Source organism: Haliaeetus albicilla, chromosome 7, assembly GCF_947461875.1.
Source record: "Haliaeetus albicilla chromosome 7, bHalAlb1.1, whole genome shotgun sequence".
Lineage (NCBI taxonomy): Eukaryota > Metazoa > Chordata > Aves > Accipitriformes > Accipitridae > Haliaeetus > Haliaeetus albicilla.
This window is the reverse complement of record NC_091489.1, coordinates 12,307,539-12,332,183: the sequence shown is the minus strand read 5'-3', so window position 1 is coordinate 12,332,183 and position 24,645 is coordinate 12,307,539. Positions and strand designations below refer to the sequence as shown.

The window sequence follows — 24,645 nt, the reverse complement described above, 5'->3', positions numbered from 1 at the left end:
GCATGACAGACAAGTATATGTGCTTTCTTAAAGAACAAGGGTATTACATCATGTTGTCAGTAAATATATTTGTGTAAATTTTAATGAAGTTTTTTATACTGATTTTCCAAAATAAACTGACTACTGAAAGGAAGTTAGTATCATTTTGACTGACCAAGGAGAAAGACTTCAAGTTCATAATAGCAGAAGGAAAAGCTAAGTCACCCTGAATGGCCTTCAAATGGTGATGATGTATCTTTCCGCAAATCTTTCAGATAAATTCTTTTTCTGTCATAATATGAAACCATATACATAAACCTTTCATTAATAAATTAATATTAATAGATTAAAAAGTTACACAGACTGCAAAACAAGTCTCTTAAAATGGAAGAGAGCCATGTATTTGGTTGCTAGGCAAAATTAATTCTAACTGCTTATGCTCCCAGCTTGCACACAAAATGAGGCAAAGAACCAGTGGGAAGAGAATCATCCCTGCTTGTAATAAATCCATTTGCTTCCAATGGCTCCTCCCACAGTACCTTCGGGTATACAGCATACCCTAATCACAGGCTGGAGAAGAGGTGGATGGTGCTGTAGCTAGTTCCCCACTACATGTGTGTGACTAGCCAGTTGACTAGCCAGCCAACACAGTAATTTGCCAAATAATGCGCTTAAAAAACAAGCAAGAAAACAAGCACCCAAAACACCACCCCAACCAATCAACCAAAAAACTCTCAACCTATCACCAAGAAATAGTTGAACTTTCAATGAAGGTACTAACATGAGTCTGCCTTCATTCTCATTTCATGAACAATATAGGCATTTAAGGTCTTTTCTGCTAGTAATTTGAACAGCCATGATCTGCAGTACATCAGGTAAAAAAAGCATCTGTAGATGCTTGTTAATGCTTGTCAATAGTGACAAATGCAAGTCAAGAAAGGCAAAGAGCAATTTTATAAATTAACAAAACATGAACAGACTTTCTGAAACAAAGAAAAGGATTATTTCTACTCTGAGACGAGTCTCAGACGTGCTGTCAACAGTAGAAGGCATCTCATAAGAAATGAACCATGCTTGCTTAGGCAAGAAAACACAAGATTAGTGAAGAGTTGGCTTCTTTGAAAATAAGAATGGACAGATATATTTGAAGTGATTAGCAATACCAATACAGTACCTGAAGACACAGTGTCATCCTCAGAAACCTCAGTGTCTTTAAAATCCAAAGTGAAGGACCTGAAGGCAAATTTATAGCTGTAAGGAGCCTTCTTCCCTAATACATATTTGATCAAATACCAAAATGCACTATTGAAAACCTAAAATAAAAAAAGAGGAAAAGCATTCAAAGAATTATTCATTTTTAAAATCTGATTTACATTGCTTCTCATTATTGTTTCAAAACCTGTTTAGCTCTTTTCTTTTTTCATGTAAAAATGAAGTCTTTAACTTCCTGTAACAAATATAGTATCTGAAAATTAGTCCCAGCTGTAGGACTACCATGCTTCAAGCCAACAATCAAGAGAAAACCTGTTTCATGCCTGGCTTATTAAATATAGGACTGCTTCTACAGCACAAGTTTTTATCACCCAAAAATATCTTAGTAGTTTATGGGAAGTGAGTTTATGGTCTCATACCAGAGGACGGAAGAACACATTATAATCACCATCATGACAACCAGCATTCTAATTAAAGGTTTCAGAGCAGAGACCAACAACCAAATGGACATGCTTACTAAATTAGGAGGTGGTACCACAGGGAGAAGTATGAGTATATTGACGGGCAAGAGGGGAAGATTTGGTGTCCTACTTACATGACTAAACTGATGACTCTATTTTTATTCTTGACATATTGATGCTCCTTAAAGAGCAGAAATCCAGTCTCTTTTTCCTTCTTCCAATGGATGGAAATTTTAGAGTGTGTTTTTCAGAGCATGCTTCATAATTTGAATTGAAGAACATAGTAATTACTTATTGGAAAATACAAAATTTTTCTCTTTCATTGTTCTTATTTCCAGACTTTTCTGCTTTCTGGAAACACTTAATCCTAAGTTATATATTTTAATATTAATTAACATTTCTTTTATCTTGAAAGATTTAAGACTGGTGAAGAAAGAATCTACTTTACTACATTCTTATGTTCAGAATAATTTTTTACTGTTTGTATTAAAGACAGATAATTTCCATATTTCATTCTTGAATTACTGTTAGCTCAGTGCCTCTCATTTATCTCATTTCTGGTTTTTTATTCCTTTACGACTATACATTGGTCATCTTAGAGTGGGAGAAAGGAAGAGATATGTTTGTTCATGCCTACTGAATTTGTCTTAAGGTCCGTGAGTTTTACACATATTTCATACCTGGAATCTTTCTTTCTTAATTCTGTTGTTTTGCTGAATTTGAGCCTGGTGTCAAGCCCATGTATAAAAGCACTGGCTTAGGTGTTCTATTTTTTAATATCAGTGATTATAACAATATTAATCCCTTTCTTCTATTCAGTCTTCTAAAATACCCAATCTAAACTGCATGAGCTTTCTAGTAGTTTGATGAAAGTAAGTGAATCTGGAATATATAAAGCACTGACTGTAGAAAAATAAAGTTATAGAAGTATTATCAACATTTACATATACATAAAAATCAGCATATCTTTTACATAGCTTTTTTTGTTGCGATCCTTTTACAATATTGAAAAGCTACAGTATAGAGATTTACAGAAAAGTGTAAAATTTTCATCATGTATCTAAAAACCCTTTAATTTATCACACACAGAGCAGAAAAGTTGAATAAGAATGTTGCAGTTTCAAAAAAACAAGAAAAACAACTCAGAAATACCGTGAGTGTAAAAAATTCATCACTGTCTTCAGTAATATAAGCTGTAATAATGTTTTCCTGTGCCATCAACATTAGGCACAGAAAGAAACTATTCTGGCTTCTCTACATTTCAGGTAGTGTCTTTTAAATTCAAAATTAAGTAATAAAATAAAAAAAAGCTGATGCTTTCTGCTCTAAAGTATGCTAAACTAAACTGACAAAATTAGAGACTCAAATTTAGGATGTGCTACTCTGTGCATATTAAAATTGGTTCATATTAAAAGAAGACAATTGTACACAGTTGCAAGTTATGTCATTTGGGCTTACACTTAATAACAAATCCCACATTTGGAGCACTCAGGAGGTCCTTTGTAAAAACATAGCCATTGGTTTGAAGAGGATGACAACAATGTTAAGCTGTTAGGCAGCTTTTGTAGCCTTTAGATACATGTTTATTAAAATTGTTTGCTCACCTTGAAGTGTTCTTCAGCCATTCCAGTACCGTGGAGGCCAGGAGGACAGTGAGTTAGTTCCAACTGCTTTAAGGCTTTAGAAAGTTCAGGCTTACTGTTGAAATTATTTATCACATTTCCAACAGCTTTCAGGATAGCTGTAGCCTGTTCTATAAACCGGTAGCTCTCCTGGAGAGATAGAATAAAAACAATCATTGTTAGAAAGATTTCTTTAAGATTTTCTTTTGTTTTCTTTTTAGGCTGCAACAGCATACAAGCATTTTTTTCTGTGATGAAGTACAAAACTTTTCTTAAGTCAAGCAATTGTTATTAATCTCATAAACTGTAAAATCAATTTGGTCTCTGGTATTCAAAAGCATACCAAATTTTCACTGATTTTAGCTATTGAAATAAAAATGTTACAACACTATAACAGGCACCATAACATATATCTGTTAAGGATTTTATTTTTCCTGTATCATTAGTCCTAGGACATTTAATCAAATATAAGATGCACACAGAGACGTTCTACTGCAGTGATAATAAGACTCTTGTTAGCTGAGATGCTCAGCATCTCTTCTATTATAAAAGGACAGATGAGTATTTGCATCCTGCTGAAAACAACCTCCAAATACATGCTGCCTAAAGTATCATTAATCTTCATCATTAATCACAGGATTTCTGTGCAAGAATGTGGACATTTTCCTGCAAATGACACTCTGCAGAGAAATTGCTGTCTTCGAAAATAAGTGCAGAGAAAACACCAGGATAAAATTCCACTTTATTTTCTTGATGAGGAATAGCTTTTCATCCACAACCTGAAGACAAGGGGATAGTACAGCCACAAGACATTTTTAATGGCCCAACTTGTATATTAAAACTTTGCTACAATAAATGTAATAAATTTGCACAAGCTGCTTTAATGACCTATTATGAGGACTCTGAATCTACACTGCTATGTAAATTTGCTATTACACTCACCTTTCAAAATATTTTTGCACAACTGCACTCTAGAAGCTATACTCCCTCCTCTCAGTGCCCATGACAAATATTTGGGCCTACTGATTGTCAAAGAAATCTTGAAAATATGGATGACAGTGATATCTGTCTGGATTCCAGGCAATGAAGAACAAAAGCTGTAGTAATTACTCCCCTGGGCCTCTTATCTCAGCTATGAAAAGTTGTTAGAATCAATTGTTCATTTTAGATATAAAAGCTGCTCTGGGACCCAGTGAATAATATGTGATCTCATGGGACAAAACAAACCTTAGTGGTGTGACAGTTTATTTTACTATGTGAGTATTTTTTAATATTAATTAATATCTGTACACGTATTTTATCACATGCCTCAAAAAGAGCGCTTATGTGCTACCTCTGAAATATGCATTTCACAAAAGTATTTTTAACATTCCATTTTATGCTGCTGTTCTATGTAAACTACAATACTACCCAATGCTTACTTACATATTTATATAAGACAATTGTTGCAATATCCATCTAAGTGCCTGTGCTGTAAAACACATTTCTTTTACACACTCATCCATTTCATATTGAAATTAATATTATACCACTAAATATAATAGCTCTAAATCAAGAGCTAACAGTACTTCACTTTAAATAATACTCAGAAACACCGCTTTCACAATGTTTTACTGGTTCTGGTTATGCATACCTTTTCAAGATCTGGCATCACAGTATCCTCTTCTCCAAAGACACATGGCACCATGCTACACAGATGAATGTGGTGCCCTATGGGAGCACTTACTGTGAAGAGCAATATATGTCGTCTACATTCAAGAAAGAAAAAAAAAATCCAAAAAAAGTACCTCTTTTTTAAAAAAAAAAAATCACAGCAATTCTTAACTTTTTGCTTTCATACTTCTGGTAAAAGTGAAATCCTTTCCTAGATGTCCTAGCTCTTCAAATTCTGCGTTTCTAACTCCTTTCTTCTCAAGAACCGCCAAACATAGGCAGTAGGTAAAATCAGAGAAGTCAATATTATTTTATTTTTATTTTAATTGTTTAGGTTTTATTTTGATTTTCTTTAGCAAAATAGGTAGTTTCACTATTTCAGATGGATACAAAACCAAAGTTTTTTAGTCAGGATTATAGTTAGCTACCCTTAAAAACTTACCTGCTCTAGAAAGCTTAGAGAAATCAAGTGTTTTGGTCATGCGTTACTTAGATCATAATGTCCATGTTTGCATTGACAAAACCAGGAAAAATTAATACATAATCATGTCAGGGTAGATGAACACTACAGAGTGACCACTATGTGGAGCAACTGTGGGCCAGACCACTCAACCATAACCTCCTAAGGTGGCAAACAACAGAAATTCAGCATGTCTTATTGGGATACACTCAATTTATTCTTGTTTGCCTGATCATATCCTATAATGGATTCTGATCGTAAAAGAAACCATTCGTAACTATAGTTATACAACACAGGGGATTCATGCTCTTCTCTCCAGTCAACAATGTCCTGCAGTCCCACTGAAATACTTGAGGAGCTTGCTGATACCAAACAGTGAAGCTGACATGGTCTTATATCAGTGTCAGAATAGCATTTAGCTGGAGAAGTTCATCCAGGCCACAGCTTCAAAGTGTTAACCAGAGATCCAGCAGTGAGAGTAAGAAAGGAGAGTTACCCCCCACACACACTTGCCCTTTTTTAATTGCATCTTCTTGCAAGTGAAATCTGAAATGCCCCCTGGCCACCAACAGACAGAGGGAAGAAAGTGCCTTCCTGGCTTAGCAAGTCATTTCTCATTTGGAATGAAATGGGGATGTGGTCAATAAGCCCATTTGTCTCCCACACCTGCTGTAAATTAAATCTTCCTGAAAGCCTGCTGGCTCTGCCTGGAGTAAAGAGAATCAAAGGTGAGATTCTCAATTTGAGCTGCCTGTATCTCTGGTAGCTTTGAAATACGCAGGTGCAAAAAGATAGACATTTTTGGCTTCCCTACAGGACAGAGATATGCAGCTTTTGGAAACTACACTAAGAAAATACATGTGGTGGCAGAACTAACCTATAGATACAATAATAACTTTTCCATTTTTAGTCTGAATCAAAACAAATAGAAAGCACTATTAAAGTGCTTTGATTTAGTATCAGTATGCTAGTATTGTGGTATTTTCTTTCTACACCTATTTATTTGAAATCTCATTTGATTTTTTAAAAATACATTTTGTCTCATCTCTGAGATTAAACTGCCTAGTCTCTATTTTTGGAAAAGCAGGTGGCCTCAATGAATTAGTCAGCAACTTTATGCTTATGGCAAGGTATGAAGATGTCATCTTCCTTGTATCACTGGAAGCATTTTCAGAAACTAACAAATATCAAAGGCTGTTGCCTTTATCTATTTCTTTATTTAAACAATCAGTCAATGCTCTACACTGAATATCTAGAGTTACATGCAAAGACAAATAAATCATACTAGCACTATGTGAATGTGAAGTAAGATACACAAGGCTTCATGTATAACCTCAGAATTTCTCCTGTCGTGTTTCATAAATCCTGTTTCAAGAAAAGCTATGAAACCTCCTATAGTATAATCATGCTTTTACAGTTCCACTAAAAATCCTAATTCTTTAGTTTTTATTGGTACTGCAAGGAACATCTCAAAATCATTCTAGTTAGAAACACTTTTAAGTAAGAATTTGTATTCTAGTTTATTTTTCAGCAAGTCAATGTGATTTTTCTTGGTAAATGCTCTTAAATAAGGGTAAAGAATTCAAAATCTTTATAAAGGTTTTGGTAATTATTTTAAATTCATAGCAATTTTGCAGTCTTACCAAATCCTAGCTATTAAAGAGCTTGATATTCCAAAAACTTATGTTTTAGGAAATAAACTCTTACTTATTGTGTAAAGTAAAAGATCATCTCAAACCTTAAGACTAAAGTATTAGGACAGAAGTGAAGACTCATACATACCCAACAGGAAGATTCAACACAGTAGCTTTGGTTGCGGATGTATGCATCTTTAACAGAAGTTCTCCAGGAGTCACACATTTCCAAGAGAAATGTTCAACCATCAGCACACCCTTTGAAATACTAGAACATTCTTGTTTAGTATCTAGATTAAGAAAGAAAAAAAAAACCCCAAACAAAACCCACACACAATTGCGGGGGGGGGGAATAACAGTAGAAGTCAAATACATTTATGCAGAATCTGTAGCTACTTCACAATCATTGAAGTCTTCATTTAGACTTTGATAATTCATAGAAAAGAGCCAGTCATTTAAAATGCATAGGTGGTACAGATCATGGTTTATTTGTACTATTTACTAGAAAATAATGGTTAAAAGAATGTTAGGAGGATGTGTAAATCAGATATCTTCGAAGTCACTTAAGGTGCTCTAAAACTCCATAAAAATCCATTCTGTCCACATGCAAAGGAAGCAAACAGCCATACAAAGCTTATATTTATATTATAGTTTTTTAACAGGATGGTCAGTTTGGGTTTTTTTTTAAGCTTTCTTTTGGTTCTACCTACTCTACTCTAGATGCACTAAAATTATGTGCATACCCAATGTTTAAAAGTCTGATTAATTTAAGCCAACTGTCATAACATGCATTAGGTTTTCTGAATGCCATTCAATGATTTTCATAAAATACAAGTGATTTTTATTTAAATCATCCAAGCTGTTGGATCTTGAAATAAGCCAGCTGTAAATATACTTAAGAGCTTACTGTGCACCAGCATAAAAATCACTTAAAAAATAAACTTTGGTCATATTGCTGATTTTACTGCATTTTGAGCAGCTACAGCATAAAGTAGCTTGCAAGAATGGAATTTGTAGAAAAAGAAACCCTAAGAACCACAAGGAAATCCATACCAGCAATATATTGATGAAAAGCTTGCAGCAAATCATAATAAAGAGTAAAGGGAGGGATCCTTTCCAGAAAATATTCATCATCAATATGAAATAACAAGTATTGCTTGAATTTTAGTGTATTTCCTAGAATCAGTTTGACTAATGCTAAACTCTCAAACTGTGCCAAAATACACCACAGACAAACACAACAGCACAGACATATTCAAGAATGGGAAAACACAACACTAAGATGCACTTTTCTGTGTTGGCCTTACCTCCAGTATCATCCCAGCGTACTAATGCAGAAAAGCTAACCAGGATTTCAATGGGCATCAGACTGTCCACAAGTAAATAATAGAAGACTCGGTCATCAGTAGACTGCATAGAAAAATGGACATTTGTTCATCTTTCATTTTCATTGAATGCTGCAAGCCTGCCTGGGCTTATACATAGTATGACTAAAATTTGGGATATTGGGACCCTAGATGTGGTATGGGAAGCAAGTAATTAACTGTGACTACTTCTTCCAAATTTCAGACCTCTCATTTAAACCCAGAGCCTCATGCTACATGTATAAACCATAATTTTCAGTTAAGAGATAAAAGGAAACAGAAAAGTTTCTTGAATGAGAATATATCTACTTTTATACGATATTCTTCATATATACCTCAGTTTAGTAGTTATACTTGCCAAATAACATTCAATGGAAGAGCAAAAATTTTGTTTTGTGCTGCAACTTTCTGATTCTAATTAATTACAGTAAGCTTGAAAGAAATAAGCACTCTTTTAATTTGTAACACAACTGATTCTGCCTCATTATGGTTTCTTCTGCAAAAATATATGGAGGCAGCATTTTTCACTCTCAACTTTAACACTAATTGCTATGCCAATATTAGAAACTATAGAATGATTCTACTGTTCCTAGAAATTCTTCAAAATCTCAATGTGAATGAGCTTCTTTGCTTCAGAGCTGTTTTAACACATATCTTCCTATATTCTCCAGAGTCATATCAATACATTTTTTTGTATTTGATCCTGGAATACCACAACTATTATCTTCATGGCATAATATAAAAGTGTTCTTTTATAAGTCTGATACAGAATTTACCTAATACTGTAAACACTTCATCTGTATTGGTATGAAAAAATAGAATGGTTTTACAGCAAAGGGTTAGTTTTTCAGCACAATAGCACACAGGCTTACATACTGTTGATGCTAATTATGGCTTGTGAAAGTATATCCTGCAGTGATAGGGAAAATTTCTTGTGATGTGATTACAAATACAGAGAGGTGTGAAATTCCAGGTATACTACAATTACGAAGCATAATCCATGTAGTTAACCTTCTCAGTACAGGTTTTCTACAAAGTTCACGCCTGGAGTTTACATTTCTCTACAATTACAGTTCAGTTACAGTATAAAACTAGAGCTGGAACAGGATATTCAAGCATGTTGAATAACCTTCTGATAATGTGAACTAATGGCAGGTTTAAAGAAATACTGTAAATTCAGTGTCACTAAGGGGTATTTCTAATCCCTGCAACAGAATCTTGTAAATTGCTAAAGGACTTAGCACGTAAAGAGAAAATGGAGGGCTATGCTACACAGACTCCTGATCTGGGTTTAGGTGACTGGTGAAGATGAAGGAGAATTGAAGGGCAGATTCTGCAACTGAATCATCATTAAATGGAATTTAGTCTCTAATTTTTTATAAGGTAGATTTAAATCAAGATAAAGACAGGATGGAGATCTGATTCACTGTAATATATATTCTCACTACAAACTTTCAGAATTTACATACTCAATTTTTTTATTATTGTGCAATAGCATTCCATAACATTTTTTTCTTGTCTTAAACACACTGAAATACTTCTGGATATTTGCTAGCAAACATTATCTTTGTATTGACTATAGTAATCTTAATGAATTATTATTTTTTCAGTAATAGCAGTTCTATGTTATCTACCGATATAATTTAGGATATATTTATTATCTAATTATGTAAGACTTTGACAAAGATAAAAAAAAGCACATAAAAACTCAATACAGTCATATACCTTAAAATCCGCCTTCTGATAGTTATAAGCATATGTATGTGGCTTGTGGAAAACATACAGGTTCCTAGGGAGAAAATAAAATAAAATACATGTAGGAAAATAAACTTAGTATAAACAATATATTTCAGGTAAATGTCTATTTCATAGCATAAGATGCTATTTTTACTTTCATAAATCAGACTTCCAGCTATTTCTCAAAAATGGTTCAACGTTTTTAGTTTCATAAAAGGTGAATACAATTAACCTCCAGAGAAAGCAGCTGACATTAATTTCTATCTTAGCTGCACTTCTACAGTTTTCCATTGGAGGTCAGGCCACTAATTTGTCCAATTCGAATCTATAAATGGTAATAAGCTAATATTACTCTAAAACTTCCATGCCTACCTGAAAATTACTGTAATAAAGTTATCTGTAAAGTACCACTGTAAGGAAGAACTATTTTGTATAGCTTATTAATGTGCTTTTTCAATTCTGTGGTGTTTGCACACCTTCAGAAAGCTACTTAGTGCCTGACAACAATTTTTTCTGACCTTGATTTAACCAAGGGCAACATAAATGACTTCAGCTTTAATTGAGGATGGAATCAGATGTGAAGTCCAATGTTTCACATAAAATAAATATTTTGATTACTCAGAAACTACACAGCGATCCTGATCCATTGCTGACATATCAGTTCCTACAATGACTAAAATTTTCCTCATTTCTCAAAGTTGATATGCACTCTGAACATTCATCTTATTTTCACTGCATCCAAGATGTAGGCATGTCAGTCAAGGAAATGCTTTCAACAGAAGTGACTGGTAAAATGAAAATCTTAAGTGCCTAATTTCTTCTAAGTGATAAATTCTTCAAAGGTCAATCAGGATGCTTTGTTAACAGCTACTTTATCAGTTCACTGTGAAAATAAGTAAACTCTCACTTGTTTAGAGACAGGAATACGAAACTGACAAATGCACTATACCTTAATTAATATTACAGTGGTCTACAAAAGGTCAACAGTACTTTAACGGCTGGCTAACAAGTTAAAAAGTTCGTATTTTAATTCTCCCTGTATAACACTGTGAGCAAGACTTTGAAAGGAAAGGAAAGTACTTTGCTTGTGATGCTTTTTTCTGAAGGCCTTATCTTCCTGGACCTGGGGCTCCCTAAAAGTAGTCAGGCACACCTTAACGAGGTCTAAAGTGATCTATGACCTTTTATTCCTAAAGTTCCTGTAGTGCTGCTGGCATGAAAGTTATACATTCCCCCTCAGAGAGGGAGCAGAGTTTAATATCTGCTCAAGAAAACACTAATTTATGAAAATGAAAGCTTCACAAAGAAATCTCAGTTACAAATTCAAATGAAAAAAACCTGGGAGAATTTTCTCAGATAAAATTACTCCCCTCAGCAATGTCAGATTCTCTAAAGGATCTATATTGTAACAGGCTACATAAAACTGAAAGACAGAAACTAAAGATACTATGCTACAATTACACTAGCTTTTTTATGTTTGCAGAAATACAAAAGCCTTGGAATTATATTGAAAAAGGAGCAAAAGAAAGCACCCAGTTGACCAAGCTGAGCTATCCTGATGTCAACAGAAGATTTCAACAACTTTTTTTGCCTTAGAATTGTGTTCAGATGCAGACTGTGTCTGCCTAGTGGCTGATGTGACGGGTGTGTGAGCACACTCCATGACCTACCATCTTCCACCCACATTACAGGCTGACAGATGCTTTATGAAGCTGGTGGTTGTGTTCTCCACCGGACTCTGGAGGACATACACAAGACACAGCGTGGGGCTGCACCTACAGACTTACTGTCAACAGGGACAATAAGTCTGGTCTGAAGAGTAGCCTTGGGACTAGCCTGAATGGCAGGATGGTTATACAAAGATCTGTTGAGAAGATACAGTTTTTATATAGTCACGTTTCACATTTTACCATTGTTATACTGTATATTTTATGGAATAAAACCCAAAACCTCTGTTCCTTACTGGAAACAAACACAGAAGTCTTCAAAGTTAATCCAGGTTTCCCTGGAAACAGAAGTCCTTTCTGACTCGATTTCTTCCTTTGATTTATCCCCTGTCTGGCTGTTCGTACCAGTATCAGCTGTTTCTGACATTCGTTTTGCATCAAAACTGATATTCTCATGTAATTCTTCTGCAGAGATAAGAAGACATACAGAGCCAGCACAGTGACAATATGCACATTAAAGTAATATCATTCTTCTATTGAAAAATTATCCTAAAATTACCAGGATATTTTCCATGCATCTCAGAGTTTAAAAATAAAAACTAACCCACTAGCCTAAAAAGATCGAAAGGTGACTGAAACAACTCTGTATAGATATTTGTTGTTTACATCTGCAACTGCTTAAGTATTCTGCCTTAATATGCTATCACATATTGAACTGTGCACTAGAATCTTTAGTTTAAGCATGTTAGGTAAACATACATATGAATTCTGCAAACCTGAAGTCATCTATATAAAGAAAAATACAACACCTTGTCCAAAGCTCCTATTCAGTGAAAAGCTGATGGGGCAGTATCATAAAATTTTCACAACCCACAGAAAATAAAAAATACACAGAATTGTGGAGGACACAAAGACCTATCCTTGCCTCTGGTATTTAGATAGTACCCCCTGTGACGCTACTCACACAAACAGAAATATATTTGAACTACATCATTACATGAATTTTCTTGTAGGAAAATCAGAACTACTGTCAGATTTATACCAAAATATAAACACAGAAAAATCATATAGACACTTTTTGCAATCATTTAATAACTTTACGTTGTGTTGTAATGTCACTTGCTCTGCCTCTACTCTGAGATTCATACGTATAGTTATTGAAGATGTCTAATCTGGCCCAAAAAGATGTTTTGAGAATAGCTCAGAACAACTGAGAATAGAACAGAACAGCTCAAACACGAACAGCTAGTAATTCAGAATGTTTGCTGAGGAAAAAAATGAGGTAATATCCAAACAGGTAAGGTATAACAAATGAGAAAGCTAATTAGAAAAATACATAATTTATATTTAAATGTGCTTTGTAATATTTCACGATCAGCATAGTGATGCGCTGGATAACTAATGTGTTTATAAGATGTAGGTGGCTTTAAATTAGTTTGCAACTATTTTTCAAGAATTCCTTACACTATGGAAAAACTACCTGTAAGATATAAAATCTAGGCTTTTTCTTAGATTTAAGTTAACATGGGGTTTAGGTCTCCAGTGAAATAACCGTAGTGCTTGGCTTACAAATGTGCCTATCACAGAAAGGATTATGAAGGGGTCAGTAGAGCACAACTATGCCCAATGGCATCTTCCTGTGGCTCAATGTTGCTCCTCTCTGTTGATTCTCAACATGAGTACTAGACTACTATCAGTAGACCTTCTTCAGGACCAATAGGGTCAGTAGATCTCTGCAGCCTTCAACTAGAAGATATGCTCCACCCTATTTAAAAGTCAATACATAAACCTTTCTGTTGATTATGTACACAGAGCGGGGTCAGAGGGAAGATAGCTCTTCCAGTGCAGCTAATGGAAGGCAAAAATGGTGTCAACAAAATGGCTGAAGTTTCCCCGCTCCTCTTTGAACAAGTAATGAAAATCTTGTGAGAATGTAATCAAAAAGCATATTTTATTCTTTTTGATCTCTGCAGTCCAAAGACAATGCTGTTCAGAGCTTCCTGATACAATTGTAAGAAAAAAGTAAATCAAACTGCTGTCATTTACCTTGTATGCAAGAAGTGCCATTTCCAGCTATGAGAAACTGCAAACGCTGGGTGATATAATGAAGATATAATTTATGGAATAAAATGATAAATGCATTTGAAACAAATCTTAAGAGGCGCTCAGTATAAAATAGTATTTTAAAACTGACATATGGAAGATAATTACAGCAAATAATTCTCCATAATTAACATATAATTAATTCCTTGAACAAATGCAAATATTAATCAAATACACAGGGATATAATATGAGCTTATCATAAAGTTAAACACTGCAGAGAGCTTCAGAAAAGGGAATGGCATATCTGAATTCAAGAATTTCATGCTGTTTAGAACTCAGGCAACAAAGATTAATGTTACAATCAAACACAGGAGAAAAAAAAGTAACTTGATGAATAAGGGAAACCATTCCAGTACAGAAGCAGTAACATACATTCATTGTAACAAAAAGTAGAAGACAAATAAAAACAGATCAAGAACTAAGAGTACAGCAGCATACAAACTAGGACAATTAATCCAAAAAGGGAAAAAAGAAAGAGTAGCAAATGAACAGAGATTAGCAGAGTTTATCACAAAAATCCCTATTTATGTGGTAAGAAAATACTGTACTGCGCGAAACCCCCAAAATTATTAGAAAGAGTAACGTTCTTAAGAAAGCGAGAAGACACATTTTATGAAAGTTTAGCATCAAATGCTGTCATTGCTTTTGGTAAGTGCTCATCATTTTTCCAGCACTGGCTTTTTACTGAGATGCTTAATGGAAAACAAGATCCTCATCAAACTGACTACAGTTTTGGGTGCTAACATTCATTCACTATCTGGATGCTTTATATCTGGCTCTTTGTAGTCATGAGCTAGCTCTTTAGGAGAACACAATAATAAGCAAATTAAAATATTTGCTACCCAAGTAAATGAAAGAGCACAAGAAAATACTACCTTGTAAAATTAATGTTCAAAATGGTTCAAAATTGAAGTGAGTCCCCTGCCTCAGTTTTCAGTAAGAAGGGACAGACAGGCTGACTTATTGGCATAGAGGTACAAAACCAGAAATTTCCCATTTACAGCAGAAATTGCAAGAACATAACACACCAAATATGAAGGTTGTAGCTAATTTCCATAACAGAGCACAGAGATAATGGCACAGGAAATCTCCAATCCACAAAATGGTACTTAAAATATCTTTCAAAATGGTACTTAAGATATCTTTAAATGTAGGTTTTCTACCATGAGTTTGAAGATTAGCAAATGTTTTAAAGAAAATATGAAAAGTGATCAACTACAGATTATTTAGTTGAATGCCAGTAAAAATGTCAAATGCTGGCAAATGGATAGATGGATTGAAAGGCAAAATAACTTTATCCAGGTAGAACATGTCAGACTACTTTGGGGGGGAGGGATTAGGAAGGAGATTTTTTGATGAAAAATATCACACAAAGAAACAGAAGTGTCATACATGCTCTGCCTTAAACCGAATTGCATTTTCATGATGAAAAAAGTGCTACATAATGCTGCAAAACTGAAGGCAACCAACCTATCAACTTCAGGTTCACTTTAACAGAATGTCAAATTCTACCTGCTTTTATGGAAAATATGAAGATTGTCCACATGATCAAAGAAATTTTCCACCTTACTGTATACTACTTCAAATATATTCTATATACACTGTACAGTAATGTCATACTTAATTCCAGCATGCTTATTTGAAATTTCACTTTCTGGTTTTGTCATTTTCAGCCTGTATTTTAGTTTCATTATGTCTCTGGACAAATAGTGGAACAGCAAGATTTCTGTGAGATAATGGATAATCATGGGAAAAACGTGATACTACAAACAACTTCCATTAGATCCAGTATCTGTACCAAAAGCGAGTGGAAATCATAGAAAAGCACTTCATCTAGAGAATATAACTGCTTTATTATAACAATAACACAGACAGAGTAAGTGTAAATGTACGAATTTTCATTTTACAATAAAGCACAATTAAGTGTAATTATATGTTTTGGGACAAATTTCTTGTTCTGGTAGATTTGCAGAGCTATGATTTCCTAATCTGAGGACATTCTAGAGAAAGACAGTGATGCACTATACTTTTACAAAAACATTTCTTTGCATTTGGTAAACCTCAATAGCGCAAAATGTAAATGGACTTTAGCAGCCTAAGTAGTTTAATGAGAACATTTTAAACTTTTTTTTTTTAAACAAACATAAAAGGACAGAGATTCCTAAACTAAAATGTTGAAATATTGAAAAGCAGTTATTTATCCAGGAAAGGATTTGTTTGTATGTGTGAGTTTACTTGTAAAATATCCCTTTTCTCAATAGGAATGTGTTTCAGATCTGCTTCAAGTGAACAGAAAGAACTTTCCTGACATTAGACTATTTACATATTTAACTAACGACCTGTAACCAAACTCTGAAGAGATGAAGTTATTGAATTCTCATTGACAGACTTTGCAAATTTGAGCAATTTTTAGCCATGTTAAAAAGTGTATTAAAACCCCCATACTCATAAATAAAACATTTTTTAAAAGATTTCTCTGTTTCTCTCAGTTTTGGTTCATGATTCATGCTCTCAGATATTCTGTGGAGTTGAAAGACTCATAATGAATCGTTTTGAAGTAATACAAAGTAACCCTCATAACCTACAGTGCATGGCACACTGCAAAGCATTAAACCAAGATAGATTACTAAGCCTCCTTTCCCAATGATTTTTTTTCTTTTAAAACCAATTTTTTGAATATGGGTTTAATTCATAATTAATTAAGACATTAAAATGAATCCTGTAATGATTAGTAATATTTTCTATGTAAATTTGGAATAAATGGATTTTGCATAGAGAAATGATAACATATAGGTTGAGATGGCCTGGAGACCGTGAAGAGAACCTGAGTACAAAGGATTTTGTTACAGTAGTAATGTGAATTATTGGTAATATAGGCCAGAGTATGGAAACATGTCCACTTTGTCCTTTTCTTTGGTTGTGCTCTGGGAGCTTTTCTTCAATGGGGATTTCTTGAGTAGACTTTTGAGTAAGCGGAAAAGATGGCAATCTGGCTATTGAGATACAGTAACTTCAGAATCAATTAACAGTGACAGCTACAAAAATACTACAAGATCCCGACATATTCATGGCAGGCTTAAAGAGTCATCTACTGCAAATTACTATATTTCTATTAGGTTTTGGCACTGAGCTCTGAGAGAATAACTGAAGGATATATTTCCAGCCCATTTAACTTGTAGCATTTTGATACAGTGAGATTCTCTCTGGTTTGGCTCTTTCTTTACTGGGATGATATTAGTAAAAGTAAGAATTCATAAGAAAAGACATTCAAGCACTATAGTACTTGAAATCATGATCAGTTCTTAAAAGTATAACCTCAAAATTATACCTTTGCCTCTACTGAGCATATGTTTATCAAATTTGTTTAAAAACTGTTTATTAGTACAGATTTTGGAGAAGTACAATTTACATTTGCTTCAAGATATTTAAAAATCATAAATGTATTCTCACTCTTCATTATACTTTTAGTATGACCCAGGTCTGGTTGGGTTCCACCCCCCCACCCCCCTTCTCTTTATAACCTTATCTTGTATTACCCTCTTTGGGGGTTACTAGAGATGGTTGATAGGTTGCACATTTTTCCAGAATGAAGATAAAGTTAAAAACTATGAAAATATCTAAACATCTTGGGTAAAATTACTGGGTTTAATCACTGTAGAAGTTAGGAAGTTGTGCACATGCTCTAACTGAGAGGATATTTATTGTATTTTTCAATTATTGGAAGAGGGAATCATAGATATTTTACAAAGAACAAAATAAAAATTAAAAAAAAGTTTTAAAAAATGGTACTCTATGCCTTTCCCCCCCGTGAGAGTCAACCTTCAGAAATGCTTAAAAAGCAAAGGTGCATTGCACAGGCTTCTACATGGACTGAAGAGTTGAAAACCAAAACCAAGACAAGTGTCACATGTATGAATCACAGTGTAAATAAAGCATGAATCCTATTCACGTTTCACATGTTCTTCTGCTCTGAGAGTCACTTTCAGAACTATGGCAAAAGGAAAGGTGTTTCCTAGCAGTCAGTTTTATGAGAGATTCATTGTACACCAAAAAAATCTGGTCACTTCTGTTAAAAAGAAGGCTCTTACTAAGTTCACCTGACCAAACTCTTAGAATGTTCACTTAAACAAAGAAGTACTCATTTTGAAAAAACAACTCAGTTTGAATACTCTTCAAAACTAATCTCGAACACATTTAAAAAGTAACATTTATTAAAATGGATGCTGTCCTCCTTTCTTGCCTTTTATTTCAGAAAAAAAAAAGTATAATTCACAGTGATTACAAAAAGAGCTTTGTGTACAAAATCCAGTGCAATTTACTGGAGAGTAACTTGCGAGAAGTGTTATTTTTTCAATACATTCTTGTAAATTAGGGATTTTTTAATACCAATCTGAAGATTCTACTCTATGTAATTATACATGCTATTATCAGTTCTTCAAAATCTTTTCCCATAAAACCAACACCCATAAATAAGAAAGACTGCTGATATTTGTATATGAGGATTAACACTGAGGCCAAACAACATGGGAATGGCAGAAGTCTGAATATAGAATTCAAACACACTTACCTTTACTGGGTCTCGCTGCATTCTGCTGCCAAAATAGGGTGGTCTCCTATATAGTGAAAAAAACACGAAAACCAACAGTGGTGATTATAATCCTGCATTACTTTATTAAAGAACTTTCTTAGTTTGGGGGCAGTCCTTCCTGAGATGGAGAAACAAACTAGTAAGTTATCATTGTAGTATATATTTTTTTAAAGAATTGTAGAAATAATAAAATTCACCACAATACCTACATATACATCACCAATAGACAGACTGATGTTTTTCTAAAGAAGTACATGTGATCTGGAGTCTGAGGTAAAAGCTGTTCCATATGCCTACTCCTCTGCTGTTAAAAAAAAAGTTCTTTGATATTACTGTTCTTTGACAATAAAATAAGTTCTATTCTGAGAACTAATTAGTCCTATTCTAGAACCAATTCTTTTCTTTTCTCTTCTGTTTCCATTCTAGGAAAGTATATGGAAGGCTCCTTGTGCAACTGTGCAACTGTACACAACTGTCATTGGCAAGAGCAAGCCTGATTGCTACAGCATCTTTTGTCTATCAGCTGCATAAATAAAAAGTAGCCTGCTCTTTTTTATATGTTTTTGGCAAAAAACTTTGTCCTGCTCAATCCCATTTCCAAGCTAAAGCTGCTTAACTAATATGAATGCAATCACAGAATCATAGAATCATTTAGGTTGGAAAAGACCTTCAAGATCATCGAGTCCAACCATTAACCATGCCCACTAAACCATGTCCTGAAGTACCCTGTCCACTCGCTTTTTGAATACCTCCAGGGATGGTGACTCAACCACTTCCCTGGGCAGCCCATTCCAATGTTTGACAACCCACTCAGTAAAAAAATTTTTCCTAATATCCAACCTAAATCTCCCTTGCCTCAACTTGAGGCCACTTCCTCTTGTCCTATCTCCAGCCACCTGACAGAAGAGACCAACACCCACCTTACTACAACCTCCTTTCAGGTAGTTGTAGAGAGCGATAAGGTCTCCCCTCAGCCTCCTGTTCTCCAGACTAAACAGCCCCAGCTCCCTCAGCCGCTCCTCATAAGACTTGTGCTCCAGGCCCCTCACCAACTTGGTTGCCCTTCTCTGGACACGCTCCAGCACCTCAATGTCTTTCCTGTAGTGAGGGGCCCAACACTGAACACAATACTTGAGGTGCGGCCTCACCAGTGCCCAGTACAGGGGGACGATCACTTCCCTCCTCCTGCTGGCCACACTATTTCTGATGCAGGCCAGGATGCTGTTGGCCTTCTTGGCCACCTGGGCACACTGCTGGCTCATATTCAGCTGGCTGTCAACCAGCACCCCCAGGTCTTTCTCTGCTGGGCAGCTTTCCAGCCACTCTTCCCCAAGCCTGTAGTGCTGCATGGGGTTACTGTAACCAAAGTGCAGGACCCGGCACTTGGCCTTGTTGAACTTCATACGATTGGCCTCAGCCCATCGATCCAGCCTGTCCAGATCTCTCTGTAGAGCCTTCCTACCCTCAAGCAGATCGACCCTGCCTCCCAACTTGGTGTCATCTGCAAACTTGCTGAGGGTGCCCTCCATCCCCTCGTCCAAATCATCGATAAAGATATTAAACAGAACAGGGCCCAACGACAAGCCCTGGGGAACACCACTTGTGACCCGCCGCCAACTGGATTTAACTCCATTCACCACAACCCTCTGGGCTCAGCCATCCAGCCAGTTTTTCACCCAGTGAAGAGTGCACCCATCCAGGCCATGAGACGCCAGTTTCTTAAGGAGTATGCCATGACAGACAGTGTCAAAGGCCTTGCTGAAGTCGAGGTATTGACTTACATTTAAAGTCGAAATCAAGTCAGCCAGCCTTTCAGAAAAGTCCACTCATTACATTTGAAAAGACAGGGTCCTCTTCTTTGAGAGATTAAAATCTTGGAAGTTGTTAAAAATGCATGCCTTGTCATCCTTCTTTCTGACTGCCCTCTTACCTGTAACATGACATACTGTGTGCAAGACTCACTTTCACTTTTTCGGTTTTTGTGTTGGTTTTTTTTTTATGAGGAAGGAAGAGCGGGAGAGAGATTCCAGTTTCCAGCTTACTTCCTATTTGAATGTGGCACTATTAATGGGTTAACTGGACTAGCTTTGCCTTTGCAAAGATAAATATTAAAGCCTAAAAAGGCTACTGCAAACAAATTTGCAAGCTTCTTTTCATCCCAAGTCTCCCTTTAACAATGCTTGTCATCCTTCCCTCCACCTAAACTCCCCATATATACCCAACTTTACCTGTGTCAAAGGTGCTAATGCTGAAACGGATAGCATTGAGCTGGCCAACATCTGGACACACAGAGTGATTTTCTGTTCTGTGTTTCAGAGGAGTTGTGGGAACTATACTGACCTGGAGCTGCTTTTATGCTCTCTCAATACAATCTAGAAATATTTTTTGAGGGGAAGACTGACAAAATTTAGAGTCTGAGTAAGTTAGACTGGACGGCAGGTCACAACAGCATCTAAAGTTTGCACAAGGTCATTGTGCTAGAACTCCAGGTCTGCCTCAACCCTCCTGTTACAGACTACCCTGAATACACAATATGAAGTGACCTGTGAATGCTTCCTTAAAGAAAAGCCTTATGGCTTTCTACTTTAATTCCTAGCTGCAGTAGAAGTCTTCCTGCAGCATTTTACAGCACCTCCACAGGCCCAGAATAGGCTCAGGAATCTCACCTCTGTCAAAATTTTAGGTTTTTGATCTTCTCTGAACTAACTAAAGGAAAGAGTTGAGAGAATAAACTACAGCTTTAAGATTCTCTGTCCCAAAATAGGAAGCACCTAATTGTTTAATACTTATAATTTAACTGTAGTATTGTTTATTGAGAGAATTTGAAAGTCCCATTTTTGCACAGCATAAATCCTAACTTGTATTCCAAATCCGTTGTGGGTTTTTTAAAGAATGTTCATGAGTCAAAGCTGGGGATAGATGTAAGATAAAGAGCAATTAACAGAAAAATACAGACATTGTTGAAATTGTTAAGGGTTGAACAATTTTGTAGTTGAAATATATTATGTCTTACACGTCCCTTTTTAGATTAATTTCTTGCTCTTCTAGAGCAAGTGAGCTGAAAAGAACACAATAGGATTTTGCAATTGCCCATGTACTTCAGCTCCTGTTCCAGACTTCTGTCCATACAACTGTGCAAAACAAAAGGCAAGCTGTGATCACTTGTCAAGTGACATTGACAGTCATGCCTCAACACTTGGGTTTGAAAAATCTCTAATATGGACTATCCCCTTTAAACTCAGAAGTACTCATGCATAGGGCTGTCATACTTCTGCATGGCAGTCTACAACTTGCAAGATTCCAATATTGCCAAATTTTTTGTAGGAGCCACAGAATTTACCAAACAGGTATCTGTCAACTGTACAATTTATCAAGTTTCTTCTCAGAAATCCTAGGCATCTGCAAAGTATAAAAAGTATCATACTGTACAAGCCTTGGAGACTGTAATGTTTGTACCACGAGTCTAGCACTTTCTGCCAGACTTACTGTTCATGGACAGTACACATGATCCATGCTTCTAGTACGGACATGTGGTAGCTTACTATAAAGCTACTTTGTTGGTATTACCAGCTGGCAGCAGGTAGGCCTGGAGAGATACAGAAAATCCTCAAAAACTGCTGCAATAGAATTTCCAGGAAAGGAGAATGTACCCTGGAAAATCTGGATGCTTAGTAATGTTACTTTAGTTGGTTTGAGCTCTGAAAGCAACCTAACCACAGCTGTGTAGAGACTCCTGTAGGCTCATTTACCTAGTTTTTGAAGTGCAAACATAACATAGTCAAGAGCTGTCTGCTTCTTTAATGGTACAGGATGGGTCCGTCTATCTAAACCTCACTGATTTGTAGACAACTGGGAGCGTCAAGGAAGTTCTCATTCTGTTACGCTGTTGCCTCAGCTACAGTGACTAAGACATTGGCATAGAAAGAGAAACTAAAGGCATTTTTCCTCCTTAATGAACACACATTGTCTTAAAGGTCAGCTCTGCTGCCACAGTATCTGATAAAGAAAGAAATAAAAAAAAAGACTTGGATCCAGCTGTGAAACATGAAAGGATGCACACAGTTAGATACAGGGAGAATTTAGTTACTTGCTGTCCTTCCTGCAATCAATGGAAATCTGAATGCAAAATGTGAGGAAAATTCACTGGTTAACTTAAAAATTTAATTTATCATCTATTATGTTTTATAATCATCAACCCATAATTGTAGAAATAATGGTAATTCATAGATTTATAGCTATCTTGTTACTTTCAAGGATTCATTTGTATTTTTCAGCCTCCTAACATTAGCTATGTCATTATTTTATTCAAATCCACCAAATAATATGTTTTAAAATCTATCTGATATTTTTATAAAACCAGTATCCTTTTCTATTGTAGAAATGATGCATGGCAAAACTTTTCACACCAGTTTTTCTGTAAAAAACCACCAGTCTTCTTCCAAAAATAAGCTCTCTGGATATAATTGCAGGTGAAGGAGTAAAGCTTCAAATACAAAATTTTTAATTCATTTTAAATCTACTTCCAAAATGACAAAGATCCAACCCTGTATTAAATTTCTAGGTTTGATGTTGACCTGAGAGTTATATCATCAAAGGGTTTGCATCTGTAGTCACTTGGACACAATCTTTTTTGCCTATTCCTGAGTTACTGTTTTCACTAAATGGAATATCAGTTCTTGTTTTAGCTGTGATGTGGGAGAATGTCACAGAGGTGCTTTTGAAAAAAGGCAGTGGTACAAAAGAACAAACAGCTGCAAAGTTGTGCACAGACTGACATATAGGAATAGCTTAAAAATCCTGGATTACCAACTCAGCTTCTCTTTTATTCAGTCTCTAATGTTGGAGCTGTCCCAATCTGTATAAGCAAGTAGATATTTGTGGGCCCATCAGAAAGATTCTCTATACCACAAATGTCTAAAATTGTGTCCCTCTTCTTAAGTCCCTCTTCTAATTCATGTGCCTCATATTTCATGTATATTTTTTTCCTGAAAAAATAAGCAGGGAATTTTCATTTTGTGCAGATTTAAGTAATTTTCAAAACTATAATATTTGTAAAGAAAACAGAATTTTTTATTTTCTACCTAGCCCTCCTGTTGACTCAATACCAATTCACTGTGTTTATGAAATATATCATAAAAAGGATTAGAATGAGGAGAAGAAAAAGCTTGTTATGACACAACAGTCCCATAAAGGGAACATGAAAAAAGCACACAACAGAGCATGCAAATAAAATAGACTGGTATCAGTTGTAAAGCAGAAGGTAAGACTGAGCTTGCGTCTATAAAATAATGGCATTGAATTAAGAAAAATGAAGTAAACATGAACATTAAAGAACAAGTGTATTGTGTTTATGTCACTGGAAGAGAGTGGTGATTTTAACCCTTCTGCTCTAGAAAGTAGAATTGGCCAGGGAGCTTGATGCTGAAGAAGTCACAAAGATAAGTCAGGGTGTTCTGCTTAAGATTTCTGAATATAGGAATCAGGTCAGCCTATTAAAATATCTAGTAGCCGTCACAAATTATGATGGTAAACATATTTGAATTAGGTTTTTCATGCTTTCTTACTGTTCAACATTTCCTCAAACAGAACGCAAAGAGCTTTCTTCTCAATGGAGTTGGAGAGAACTTGTATTAAAGAATTCATTACGATGAAGAATATTCGAATAGGCTTTCGAATAGCAGAGCTACAAGGAAACACTATTCTAGGATAATCTTTTTTCTCAAAAGAGTTTACCAAAATTACTGTTCCAGAAAACTGCAAGATGCTGTGCAATTTACAATGATGACCTTTTTGGTTTTTTTTTCCTGACCACAAAAGTGGATAAGGAATAAAAATGAAAGGAAAAATCAAACTCTGAAAACCTTCTAGCTCAGGAAGCCTTTATTCCACAAATAATTTTTTCCAACCAAAGGGAACAAGCCAGAAATCTACTTTCACATGCATTTCAATGCATCTTACACATATAAATTACTTACCTTCCTATTTAAGAAGAATAAAAGCGAGCTGCTTCATTAAAGAACTGGTCCCTATTTTATGGAGTTTTTAAACAAAAAATTCACAAAATGTATTTTCTTAATAACAGTGTGATTCAAAACCAATTTAACTACCAAACCCCGATATTTTTAAAGATTTTTTTCCTAATGCAAATCCACAAAGCTTTCAGA

General features: G+C 35.3%; 1 protein-coding gene across 1 annotated transcript in view; it reads right to left on the bottom strand.

The window, feature by feature from the left end:
• Positions 1-24,645, bottom strand: part of ADGB (androglobin) — a 123,184-nt gene that overhangs the window by 45,738 nt on the left and 52,801 nt on the right. The window contains exons 14-21 of the mRNA XM_069786950.1: positions 18,461-18,506; positions 12,086-12,254; positions 10,111-10,174; positions 8,329-8,431; positions 7,170-7,311; positions 4,908-5,022; positions 3,257-3,424; positions 1,154-1,292 (exon numbers count right to left, since the gene is read on the bottom strand). Of these exons, the coding sequence (XP_069643051.1) occupies positions 1,154-1,292; positions 3,257-3,424; positions 4,908-5,022; positions 7,170-7,311; positions 8,329-8,431; positions 10,111-10,174; positions 12,086-12,254; positions 18,461-18,506 (946 nt within the window). The remainder of the gene's footprint in view (positions 1-1,153; positions 1,293-3,256; positions 3,425-4,907; positions 5,023-7,169; positions 7,312-8,328; positions 8,432-10,110; positions 10,175-12,085; positions 12,255-18,460; positions 18,507-24,645) is intronic.